Below are 13,681 nucleotides of genomic sequence, written 5' to 3'. Positions count from 1 at the left end.
AGGTAGAGCACAGACGGAATTTTACTGTCCACAGGGGATACTATAACGGGGCGTAACTCTTCCAACGCATCACACACTACTCTAAAGAGTGAAAGATCCATTATTGGTTGGTTGGTTTGTGAGGGGTTGAAGGGACCAGACTACAAAGGCCATCGGTCCCGACCCATTGTTCAAATGATTCCTAACACCCTCCTTTCCTCCGATTCCTTCGAGCGGTCCTGTCTCAATGGCTCCATCGTCCATGAAATTAGCGGAGGACCGCAAACGGAACCGCGGGGACGCTCGAGCTCCGGCGGGCGACCGCTGATAGCCGGAATCACGGCGGCTAAGTGGCGGACGCATTAGGCGGCCGGCGGGAGCGCGGCTGCCCGCTGCGGCCACGCGGCCGGCTTCCGGGCCCCTGGACGGCGGGCGGTCCCCTGATGGATGCGGTGATCCCGCAATTTGCCGGCTCCCCGGGCCGCTTGTATGAATACATTACGGCCATATGCCGCGGGGGCCGCGATAGTAAATCACGGTCCAGTGGGCGCCGCCAGAGGTCGCGCGCTGGGGTTGGTTTAGCTAACGGCTCGGGGGGTTGCAGTAAGTAGGGGGCGTGGCCCGCAGCTCCAGCCTGCTAATGGCTTCCCGGCGTCCCCCGCGCGCCGTCTCGCCTCCGAGACGACGACGCTCTCCTCGGCTTTACTGCTCTGCGAAATAGTCCCTTGTGTAACGCGACGCCCACCCCCGGGGTTTCCCCGGCTCTGTCTGTACAAGAGAACTTCGCTCACAGTCATATTTACGAGGTGCGTGAGAAAAGTAATGAGAAAGATTTTTTTATCTCATAAAGATTTTTTTTTCAACAACAATATCGTCTCCTTCAAAGTAGTTGCTTTCGGCGTACGTCCCAGTCTTGGTAACAGCTGGTAGGGCCTTTAATATGTCAGTCACATTCTTTTGAATTTTCTCCGTAGTCGTTGAAGGAATTTTTCAATTCCGGGAAAAGGAAATGGCACGAAGACTGAGATCAGGTGAATAGGGGAGCTGTGGAGCAACAGGAATACCTTTTGAGGTCAAACGTTCCGTGATGGAAGTTGCTGTTTGACATGGGGCATTATCATGACGCAGCATCCACTTGTTTTCAATATCCCCTCTCACGCAGTTCACCATTTTAGTCAGCCTTTCAAGGACTTCTTTGTAAAACACTTTGTTCACACTTTGTCCCGGAGTAACAAATATCCTTGATGTACCATAACCCTTCTGTCAAAAAAGCAAATCAGCACTGTTTTGATCTTAGGTTTGCTCATTCGAATTTTCTTTGGTCGAGGAGATGTCTCAGTGTGCCACTCATCACTTTGCCATTTTGTCTCAGGATAGGACTCAAAAACCCAGGATTTACCACCTGCGATCTGGTGATACGCTCCTGTGACGGTTCGCCCCTTATAAGCGTAATCTGTTGCATTACAACTGGTAGTCGCAGAAAACACTCAACATCACATTCTACAATGATTAATGGGTCTTCGCCTCTTTCGGTGCTGCTGAATCCACATGTTGGCACTACTTGCTTTGCTCATCTGTCTCAGAACGATGGTGATAAACCCTGCACTCGAGGATAGTGAAGAAGCAACTAAAGATGCAGCAGTTCCACTGTTGCTTCGTTTCGTCTGATTTCTTGAATTGGTGTGAGCAATCGCAGAACCCAGCAAGCGGCGACCTTTGTAATGTTCAGAATGTTGTGTAAGATGCCGAAAACGTATCCGTAACTCATTTTCACTTCTTCCACTGTTGCCTCGATCGTGATGCGCCGGTATTCGAACACCAGGGTCTATATTTCTCTTCTGATTCCCGATTCTTCGTAGAGAGATGGTTGCACTTGGTTCTTCGTCATTTAGACTTATTGACCATACTTCATGCGCCTCCATCGCCGATCCTGTGTGTCATTTACGGTGCATTGTTTCACTAACTCAGCTTGAACTGTTGCAGTGTTCTCCCCTTTGAAATACAATTTTCCACTCAGTTGCGGTTGTTGTTTAGTTTCTTTCCATAGCATTTTACAGATTCATCCTGCGGCACGTAGGCACGGTTATCGAGAATGAAATGCACCGCAAATAAAGTAAACAACAAACACAGTTGAGTGAAAAATTAGTATGAAAGTAGCCTCTGTGCTCCCAAACATAGCAGTTTTAGACCCATAGCGCTGTGGTAAATCTGTTATAGAAGTATGGAACATGTTCTCTGTTCACGTGCTACCAAGATTTCAACAACGAAAATCACCTCTGTAAAATTCAACTAGATTATGTGAACAGAGACTTCCCGAAACTCAACTCACTCTGTTTGGCCATGAGATCCACAGCGGCGTGGACATCGGTGCCGAGGTTGATGCCGTATGTTTAGTCTGTAGGAAGGTATTTCATTTCGTCTTTTAGTGAACAACTTACGAGCCTTACCAAGTATCGGACTGGATTTGTGACTGAATTTAGGACTTCCTTGAGACAGAACTCAGCACGTCACTTTTGAAGGAATAAAATGGACAGATGTAAATATTTTTTAGGACTACCGAAGGAAGTGTGAACGCAGTAGTAAAAAATGTTACGTAAGCCATTTCTTCCGCTATTAAAATTTTCTTAAAATTCTTCCAGTGGATCTCGGTTTGCCATCTGTTTCTAATGCAGTTTGTTTTATACCGTCTTTTCTCTTTAGGTCGCTTCTGATGGTTAGTGTTTACAGTGTGTTTTAAGGAACTAGTGGATAACGTCGGTAACTCTACGAGGCTGTTCGCAGATGATGCACCGTCTATAACCAGGCAGTAACGGCAGAAAAGTGTAGCGGAAGGCGTGCAGAGGATAGATGATTCGTGCTGGGACAGGCTGTTGACTCTGCAAGTAAACAAATATAACATACTGCGTACAAATAAGCGACTAAATCCACTACTGTACGATTAGACTATTGGCGTCAAACGGCTGGAGTCAATAAATACCGTAATATACCGAGGAGTAACCTTCCGGAGCGACCTAATCTGAAGTGACCACGTCGAACAAACTGTAGGATCAACGGGTGTCAGACTGAGATTCACTGGAAGATTTTAAGGAAATGTGATTCACTGAAGAAAGAGGTGGCTTACAGAACGCTTGCTACACCGCTTCTATGGTGTTGCTCATAAATCAGAAGCTCTTACTAGGTTGAATTAATGAAAGACAAGACTCAACAAAGAGCGGCGTGTTTAGGTGGCACGAGAACATTACGGAGGTGCCCACCAAATACTAGTGACAGTGTGAAAGTATCAGGTAAAATAATTACTTCTTTGAGAAACTATTACAAGCAGAAGATCAAGAAATTAGAGCTAATATCACAGCACACCCACGATCACTCTACCCACGCGCCATTTGCAAATGGGAAAGGGGGGAATGATAGTGGAACCAGAATTACCCTTCTCCACACACCGTAAGGTGGCTCGAGAAGTTGAGATGTAGATGTTACAGCTCACGTCTAGATTATTCAACCTAATGGGAGTAGCCAAAAACGTTTACTCGATGAATGCACTGGACCTCGATACATCACCGAAGTTAAGCAACGTCGGCCGTGGACAGTACATGGATAGGTGAGCGCCTGAGTACTACACGCGCTATTGGCTGCTTTTAGTTTGCATTACGGCAAAGGAGAAGAGGGAGTCCTTGATGACCAGCATTTGCGCCAGTGTCGTGGATTAAATTCCATATCTCTACGCAGTTTCTTAAGAAGTGAGGGTATGTGACACTGTTGGTGGCGATCCGTCCGTCGGATGGACACTTTGTGATCGTCGACCCTCGTCAAGAAGAGTAGGCTATGTGCCGGCACAGGGTTTCAACCTCTCCCTTGTCTCATCATCATCATCATCTCCTGAATCAGATTTTCACTGTTCAGCGGAGTGTGCGCTGATATGAATCTTCCTGGCAGATTAAGACTCTGTGCCGGACCGAGACTCGAACTCGGGACCTTTGCCTTTCGCGGCCAAGTGCTCTACCATCTGAGCTACCCAAGCACGACTCACGCCCCGAGTTCGGTCCATCACACAGTTTTAATCTGCCAGGAAGTTTCATCATCATCATACAATACAAGGATGACCCCACACTACACACGTTACAGCCCCCTACAATTATCAGATACTTAAACACACAACACTCTTTGCGAAGGAAAGGTGCCACAGTACGAGAAGGATACAAAAGCCTTTCATGTTAGGTGTATCAGCCAGTCCTTCGAGGTATTCCACCCGACAGTCCCATACGACGTTACTTATTTTATGGAAATAACAAACTGATGGTAATGTTTTTAGCCTTTGAAAGTGAAATTACAGCGGTCTGCAGAAACTCTTGATGGGTGTACGTCCGGGAACTTATTGCCGCGCAATTTGTTGACAGGATCACCCGAGCTTGCGCGGCACGCCGCTAGCGATGCTGGCGGCGCAGTGCAACAAGCTGTCCAGCAAGTCGCCGCCCCCGCTGGCCGACGCCGCCGTCGGCAAAGGCTTCCACCCCTGGAAGAAGTCGCCGCAGCAGGGCGGCGCCGCCACCACCGGCGCCAGTGGCGCGCCGGGCGGCGGCAGCGGCAACAACAACAACAATAACAACAACAACGGCGCCGGCGTGGGCGGCGCGGGCGGCGTGGCGCGCTCCATGGCCGTCAGCTCGAGCGCCAGCTACGCGGGTCGACCCGTCATGACGACGGCTGGCTGCGCCGTCGGCGTCGGCGTCTCGTCGGCTGGCGGATACGGCGCGCCCGTCTCCTCTGGCGGAGACCTCTACTTCCCCGGGCAGCCCATGACCACGTCGCCAGAAGCTGGCGGCGGAGCCGGGGGCGGAGGCACGCCTGGTGGCGGCGGCGGGGGCGGAGGCGCCGCCGTCGCTGCGCATCAGGCAGCTCTTCTGGGGAAGGTTCGTAAACATCGTTGGTTCTCACCCTGGGGATAGTTACCCCCTCAAAAACAAAATGAATTTTTTATTTTGTGAGTGGGATATTAAATAAAATGGTTGCATTATGTTTCAGTCACGAAACTAAATTCTTGTTAAAAGATCACTATTATTATCAGTATTTCCTAAGAATATAGTACTGATTAAATGAGTTACAAATATTTTTTTCCATTTACTAGCTTTAAAGCGTGACACAATATTGTGGAAGTTATAGATCTTGAAAAGAAAGTATGGAGAGCTTCCTTACACTATCCACCCTGTACACACATACTTTGTACTTAGTAACACGCATATTGACACTAAAATCAAGATATGCATATATCCCATATGCTTAATTGTCTCATTAAAATGTCTTCCTCGAGTTTTAGGCAATTTCTGCAACAGAGCAGGGTGTGAGTGAAGCAAGTGTTCGCTAGGTAGAGGAGTGGTGCAGATGATGCACCAACCCTCTGTAATGCATCCGAATGACGTCATTAACAGAACGTGACACGGCGGCTGGTCGGTAATATATGGTCCATCAGAGCCAGGGAGCTGATGTGGTGTATTTATTAGTGCCCACCAATCTACAGTTGGACGTGTGTCCCCCGGCTTGTTAATTCGATAGAAAACAGTAAACGCGCCCCCCCCCCTCTCCCCGGTCACTAGTTGTTTAAAGAATCGAACTCTCAGGTATAAAACATCTGTTTTACATATCTTAATGTGTTCAATGTGTACGAATTAATGTCGTCTGAAACATGTGTCGTACAATAACATAAATTTGCTGGTACATTCAGTAGTATATGCAAAATGTACTGCGAATACATTTAGTAGGAAATATGTAACAAATTAAGACGTTATGCCTAACGCTGAAGTTTTATTGCACGAATAGCCAAAACGTAGTGAGCGATTAACTTTTTCCCTTTCATTATTTTGTCAAGGTGTCAGCGAGAAAAAGTTTCGAAAATGTTTTACATTACGTGTAAAGATAGCAGAAATTCGCTACGTTTATCAAAACTAGACATGATTGTCTTAATGAGATTTCTGCGATCGTTCTTTAAATAAAAATTTGGCATTTCAGTCTTTGATCGCTATTTTTTATGTGTTATGACAACGAACCGATAGTTCTGTACTGACAAGTTACTCTGTAACTGCAATATATGATCTGAAGATGGGCAGCTAGCCTGAAACAGGTCGTTGAAAATAAAAAACAGCGATCGAAGACTGAAATGCCATATTTGTTTTTAATTCTCTGGGTGTTAGCTTTCTCAAATAGTAGACGAATGTAGTGTGGGTAATTTGTGCAGCATGAATTACGATTCCGCAAGACATATACGCAGTCTCTAATTGTAACACTTGACTTATTGTGTTAAACCTTCACCGAAAGATTATACATCATAATGAGTAGATTATGAAGGATCTTAAATTTTTAAATTTGGTCAATAATCGTATACTATGTTGAAAATCAACTTTTTATTGACCCTGGAAGTCATTAGATAGGGAACTTCCAACTGGCCTTACTGATCGTTCCAGCCGTTTAGTAATCCAGTATGTCCCAGACATGTTGTGGCATACTTCGAGAAATAATAGAAATGGCTCATGGTAATGAAGATACACAGGGTGCCCCAGAGATGTTATGGCGAACTTTGAGGGGTCGTGGAGGGTGTCTTGAGGAGCTGGATAGTGGCCCGTTCCAGAGGCGTCATCCAACAGTGCTACAGAGTGTCGAAGTTAGCAGCGCCTGTCAAAAAGCCACCCCTTCGTCAGAAAGCATTGCTTTGTACGCCGATGGAGCGTGGATGGAGTGTCTCGCAACGTCGTTTGTTATTCAGTGATCTCGAGTGATTGCCACGATCGCTTGCGAGGAGGACGGGGATAGCTGCTGCGTATGCGGGCCGTGAGTCGTACGAATGCTATGCCCTGATGCCTTGGTCCATGGCACTTGCAGGCACAGGATTCCAACTGCAGTTTATATTGCTCCTGTATACCAGAAGCTATCGGTTGGTACAACATATTCTGAGGCATCAAGGTGTCACCAATTTAGTATTGGAGGGCAGTGTGTATTGTAAAAATCGTAGAGGAGGACTGAAAGAAGAATACCCTCAACAGATTAAGAGGGGTGTGGGTTGCAGAAGATACTGGGAGATGAAGAAGCTTGCACAGAATAGAGTAGCATCGAGAACTTCTTCAAAGCTGTCTTTGGACTGAAAACAACAACAAACAGAAATAATTGGAGATTTTAGAGGGTTCCAAGTGAAAAATTAACTGCGAGTGCGAACCCGTGTCCGACACCGTCATCCAACGAGGCAACAGAGCATCGTTTACATATAAGACAACACAGAAGCTTCAGCTAGCTCGTCCCTCACCACTGGCTTTCGTGGCAATCAGTCGAGATCACTGAATAGCAAACAACACTGCGAGACGCTCCGCCTATGGTCAGTCAACGTACACGGTCACGTTTGCTGCCCAAGGGGTTGCCTAGCGGCAGGCGCCGGTGCCTATAACTTCGACGCTCTGTAGGATCGTCGGATGACGTTTCTGGAACGGGATACTATCCTCGATTTGTTCCTCAAGACACCCTCTATAAGATTGTCGTAACATTTCTGGGACACCCTGTGTAGTTAGATACAGAGGGGGCTGTTGACGCTGTACGACGTGCGCGGTTTCCAGAGTGTGTCTTTGCCGGTGCAGGTGGACGTGTACCCGCGACACCCCTACGAGTCGTGGCCGTTCAACGCGATGCCGGGCGCGGCGGCGGCGCACCCGGGAGCGCTGAAGGCGGCGGGCGACGCGTGGTGGGACGTGCACTCCGCGGCGGCAGCGGGCGGCTGCGGCTGGCTCGACATGAGCGGCGCCACGGCGCACGCGCAGATGGCCGCCGCCAACTACGCCGCCGCCGCCGCCACGTCGGCCGCCGCCGCCTCCGTCGCCGACTACTCCACGCTCAGCCACACACTCGCCGCCAGCAACCACCTGCTCTCCGCCGCCGGCGGACACAACCTGCTGCAGGTACGATCGTCTCGTCTAACGGCAACTCGAGCCAGCTTTCGATCTAACCGGAGCTCGTTCAGGATTGTCAAAGAAGCATCGATTTATATATGAAGATGACATGTTCGAAATAACAGATACCATCTTCATATATATAAGCACTCCGTCTTCAGGCCACGAGTGGCCTACCGGGACCATCCGACCGCCGTGTCATCCTCGGTGGAGGATGCGGATAGGAGGGGCGTGGGGTCAGCACACCGCTCTCCCGGTCATAAGATGGTATCCTTGACCGAAGCCGCTACTATTCGGTCGAGTAGCTCCTTAATTGGAATCACGAGGCTGAGTGCACCCCGAAAAATGGCAACAGCCCATGGCGGCCTGGATGGTCACCCATCCAAGTGCCGACCACGCCCGGTAGCGCTTGATTTCGGCGATCTCACGGGAACCGGTGTAACCACTGCGGCAAGGCCGTTGCCATATATATATATATATATATATATATATATATATATATATATATATATATATATATATATAATGCTCACCCGGCCATTTGACCATCTTCTTCTGTGCGGATGCACACAGAGTGCCCGAACACTTACGGGAATCGTCAAAAGGCCGCGAGTAATGAGTATAATGGGCAGGACCACTATGAATATAGTGCAGGACAATGAGTTGGGGCCGGCCGGAGTGGCCGAGCGGTTCTAGGCGCTCAGTCCGGAACCGCGCGACTGCTACGGTCGCAGGTTCGAATCCTGCCTCGGGCATGGCTGTGTGTGATGTCCTTAGGTTAGTTAGGTTTAAGTAGTTCTAAGTTTCAGGTGACTTATGCCCTCAGCTGTGAAGTCCCATGGTGTTCAGAGCCATTTGAACCATTTTTTGCGACATACAAGGTGAGAATGTGGGTCTCACGGGAGGCGTGCCGGAGATAAGTCCCTGCAGTCGCACTGTCCTCTGTGTCCTTTGTGGCTCAGATGGATAGAGCGTCTGTCATGTAAGCAGGAGATCCCGGGTTCGAGTCCCGATCGCGGTACACACTTTCGATTGTCCCCGTTGAAGTATATCAAGGCCTGTATGCATCTAAGCGTAGTGATTTCATTGTAATTTCAAACATCGATTTATCGTGAATACCAATATTTCGTAGAAAATTAAACTGTGGTCGTATTGACAATATCGATGCCTGCACCCGTTATAATGAGTGTTTTGGTCTTCCGTCAATGTTCTTCCGGGCTTTTCAGTTCTTCTTTCGACTTGAATGCTTTTCAAACTTTTTACTGTCTTTCGAGATATGGCCGTTTCTAACAAGAGGGTTTCTGGGGTGTAGGCCCTTCTGGGCCTTTCCGAGTTTCTATAATCCACGTAGTCATGGTCTTCTTGTTACGGAAGTAGACAAATATATTTCTGAAAATATAAGTAATTGGACGGATAAAAAAATTTACACACTAAGCGACACCAGGAGAACACACAAATAAAAGGTGTTACAGTGAGCAAGCTTTCGGAGCCAGTGGCTCCTTCCACTGCCAGAAGAGCTGAAGGGGAAAGAAACAGGATGAAGGAAAAGAATTGCTGAGATTTAGAAAAAGGGGTAGAGTTCGGAAATGTCGCCATTAACCCCGGGCCAGTGGAGACTTAGTGGACGGAATGAGAGGGAAAGACTGTTGGGGACTGAACCGGACGCGATTTGAAAACCTGAGAGCTTAAAGAGGGAGGATGCGTAATATGCAAGACAAATTCTCGCTTATTAACTCGTACACGATGTTTTAGCTGTGATTTCTGTCTTGCATGTTACCCTATCTACCTTTAAGCTCTCAGGTTTTCAAATCTCGTCCGATACAGTCCTCAACAATCAGTCTTTCTTTCTCATCCCGTAGCCACAGGTGATGCTGAGGGAATTAGATTAGGAAATGAGACACTTAAGCTACTAGATGAGTTTTGCTATTTGAGTAGCAAAATAACTCGTGATGGTCGAAGTAGAGAGAATATAAAATGTAGACTGGCAATGGCAAGGAAAGCATTTCTGAAGAAGAGAAACTTGTTAACATTAAGTATAAATTTAAGCGCCAGGAAGTCTTTTCTGGAGGCATTTGTATGGAGTGTAGTCACATACGGAAGTGAAACATGGAAGATACACAGTTTAGACAAGAAGAGAATAGAAGCTTTCGAAATGTGGTGATACAGAAGAATGCTGAATATTAGATGGGTAGATCGCGTAACTAATAAGGAAGTAGTGAACAGAATTGGGGAGAAGAGGAATTTCTGGCAGAACGTGACTAGAATAAGGGATCGGTTGATAGGACACGTTCTGAGGCATCAAGGGATTAGTATTGGAGGCAGCGTGGATGGTAAAAATCGTAGAGGGAGACCAAGATATGAATGCACTAAACGATTCATAAGGATGTAGGTTACAGTAGTTACTTGGAGATGAAGAAGCTTGCACAGGATAGAGTAGCATGTAGAAATGCATCAAACCAGTCTCTGGACTGAACGCCGCAATAACAACAACAAGTTTTCTTTTATGAATCTGCTATGACGAATTAGGTGGCCAGTTAATTTAGTTTTTGTTGTCAAGGTCTGTGTAATTGCTCTCAGTTCAGGATGTTTTTGTGGTTTTCCTCGGTATTCACTTTTCTATTGCTTGTAATTATTTTATTTTCTAGTTTGCCTGGAGTCCACTCTGCGCAACTAAAACTCAAAATGCTGCAAATAAAAGTCTCGATGAATTTATATCTTGTTTCTGTATTATGGTAGTTAGTTGTTAATAAATTACTCTTATTTCTGAAGGCCTGTTTAGTTATTTCATTGCTTCTTTTAAGAGACATTTGTTGTCATCTGTTGTTGTACATCCCAAGAATCAGAATTCATTAACTTGCATCAGTATTCATTTATTTGCATCAGTACTTTATTTCCTATCTTAATAAAAGTGTGAGTGGAGTCGCATTGGAGGCTATTGACTATTCCAGCAAACATGCGTAGAGCTTTAGTTAAGCTGGCTAGGTCGCATAAAAAATCGTACAGCAGGTGAAGACTGGCTTTATTGATCACAGAATATGCGTGAAGAGTTTCGGAATTATTTTCGTCCTCACAATTCCAAGTGCAAAGGTAGCACAAGGACAAGAGCGATATCAGCTGTACTACTTTCGCACTTGGATTACTGACGAAATAAAGTAATACTTCAACTGCTATATAACTTCTTACGCGGCATTGCCAGCTTAACTACACGTCTATGCATATTTCCTATCTTAATGCTTACAGTAGTCTGCCCGGTTTATTTATAACCGCTATTTTGGTCTTGTTTGTAGTCTTTTTGATATACGAATCTAAAATATCGATATTTTACTTGAGACATATCGTCAGCTTCGGCTCCTTATGACGTCGATATAGATATCGATACTCGCCTCGAGGCACGACGACAGAGTGCGGTGTTGACGGTGTGTGGTTTTGCTCGTGCCGGCAGGACACGTACAAGTCGATGCTGCCGGGCGCGGCGCAGGGCGCCTTCGGGCTGCACGCGCACCACGCGCACGCGCACGCGCACGCGCCGTCGCCGTCGCCGGTGTCTGCCGCGGCGTCGCTGCCGCCGCAGGTGCCGTCGCCGCGCTCGCAGCGCCGCTACACGGGCCGCGCCACCTGCGACTGCCCCAACTGCCAGGAGGCGGAGCGCCTCGGGCCCGCAGGCGTGCACCTGCGCAAGAAGAACATCCACAGCTGCCACATCCCCGGCTGCGGGAAGGTGCGTACCGACCGGTGGCTAGCGCCCAACTGCCCTCTCCCCCATTTCCCCGGTCCCACAACCCTTGTGCGAAATCAGCTCCTTTCTTTCTTGTATCTGGTCTGGGAGGGAAGTAGTAACAGAACGTCGCTTCCAGGGCCCTCTGTAGTTCATTCTGTAAGATCTGCGGTCCAGAACATGGCTGCGGCCTGTCAGGAGTCGAAATCAGGTCTCTGCTGAGCACGATCCAGGAGACACAGCAGTAGAATGCAGCTTTGAGCTAGCAAAAGAGGGGTGCTCATATTGCTCTATCTTAAAGATTCGGAACAGAGCTTTAGCCTGTAACCTGTACGGAATCAGCTTATCAGCTTGTTTCACTGTCCGCTCCCGGTATCTGAGTGGCGCTTGCACGGTAGCTCAGCGTGTTCGGTCAGAGAGCTGCTTGGCCTCTGTAATAAAAAAAGTGAGTGAAAGGATCAGCAACGAACTTGAACGGATGTCACGAGACGTCCGCAACGACCAAACACAACAATCAGCAACGAACAAAATGAAAAAAAAAGTGCTCAGCGCGGCAGAATGTCAATCCTAAGGGCCCGGGTTCGAATCCCGGCTGCGTCAGAGATTTTCTCCGCTAAGGGACTGGGTGTTGTGTTGTCCAAATTACCATCATTTCGTCCCAATCGACGCGCAAGTCTCCGAAGTAGCGTCAAATCGAAAGACTTGCATCCGGCGAACGGTCTACCCGACGGGAGGCCCTAGTCACACGTCATTTATATTTATTTACTTTATCTCGTTTCACTATCGAATTTGGTTCGAGAGAGATTTACTGAAAGAGTGAAGCATCCATTGGACATGCGGGCTACCCTTACAGTACATTCTGTGAAATTCGCAACCCAGGAAAGTTAACTACTCCATCGTTGTACCTTTTAATCTCCTCTTGATCCCATCCAAAAGCAGAAATATGTTTTCATTGTTTTCTTCATCTTGGTGAAGAGATCTTGTTAGATCTGTAGCAGACAATGATGAACAGAAAAAAGACATTTCCGTTAATTCCACTTGTTAAAGACATTTATCCAGTCATTCCAGCCACGTATGCAAATTTGATACATGAAAAACATGAACTTAAGACGCCACAAAATAAAAATAAATATTCAGTAATGTATTGCACGTAACATAAAAAACTAGGATGTTTACGTACCATAAATATTAGTTACAAAACTGAATCAACTGCCGCACAATAGCACGAGGGGCGTTAAATAAATAATGCAAATCATTTCTTTTCTGAAAGCAGATTGGATTTCCAATACACCATATTATTCCCCAGACTTTTGGCTACTTTTCGATACAAGCCCCGATCAACGCGACGGTCTCACGCCGCTTTACTGTGATGGACTGTATAGCAGCATGGTACCACTGTACGGGTCGACGTCGGAGCCAATGTCCTGCTGCATCAGTAACTTCTCCATCATCCACTTGCTGCTTCCTGTGGAATGTATCCTTCATTGGGCCAAACAGATGCAAGTCGGAAGGTACGAGATTCGGGGTATAGTGCCGATCTAGAAGGACAGCCTCTTGAAGTCTTGTGAGCCCCTCTCGGGTGGACAGAGCTATGACAGAGTTATGTGAGGCTTTGTTTTGTCACGGAGAACAAACGTTCGCTTGCATTTTTGTGGCACTTCCCAATGTTGCAGGCGCCACAAGTGTGTGCGGTAGGCCGGCAGCCTGGAGACTGGACGGGTTTGAGCGGCGTCGTTGCGATGGTGATAGGCACCTCGCCCAACGACTCATCGTGCTTTTGTTCACTGCCAGGTCTCCGAAGACATTCGGCAAGCGCTTATAAATATATGCGATGCTCTGGTTTTCCAGTCACAGCTCTCCCCTTGGGAAACACCTTAGTTAGCGCAGCCACATACCGGAACTTGATGAAACTACATGGGCTGGAGCGGGAATATTACACGATCTCCCACAACAATGCCACATATTTTCAATCGAAACTGGCCGAGAAAATATATGTTGCATTACTTAATTAACATATTAATAACAAGCTGCGTTATGTAGAATTGAGAATAAAGAACCAGACTAAACA

At 47.2% G+C, this 13,681-nt stretch overlaps 1 protein-coding gene across 1 annotated transcript in view; it reads left to right on the top strand.

Annotated features, from left to right (window-relative positions):
* LOC126474142 (transcription factor Sp8) overlaps positions 1-13,681 on the top strand; it is a 225,387-nt gene that overhangs the window by 195,564 nt on the left and 16,142 nt on the right. The window contains exons 3-5 of the mRNA XM_050101595.1: positions 4,374-4,886; positions 7,590-7,907; positions 11,341-11,616. Coding sequence (XP_049957552.1) covers positions 4,374-4,886; positions 7,590-7,907; positions 11,341-11,616 — 1,107 coding nt within the window. The remainder of the gene's footprint in view (positions 1-4,373; positions 4,887-7,589; positions 7,908-11,340; positions 11,617-13,681) is intronic.

Source organism: Schistocerca serialis, chromosome 1, assembly GCF_023864345.2.
Source record: "Schistocerca serialis cubense isolate TAMUIC-IGC-003099 chromosome 1, iqSchSeri2.2, whole genome shotgun sequence".
NCBI lineage: Eukaryota > Metazoa > Arthropoda > Insecta > Orthoptera > Acrididae > Schistocerca > Schistocerca serialis.
Note: the sequence above shows the minus strand (reverse complement) of the source record. Positions and strands in the feature narration are given on the sequence as shown.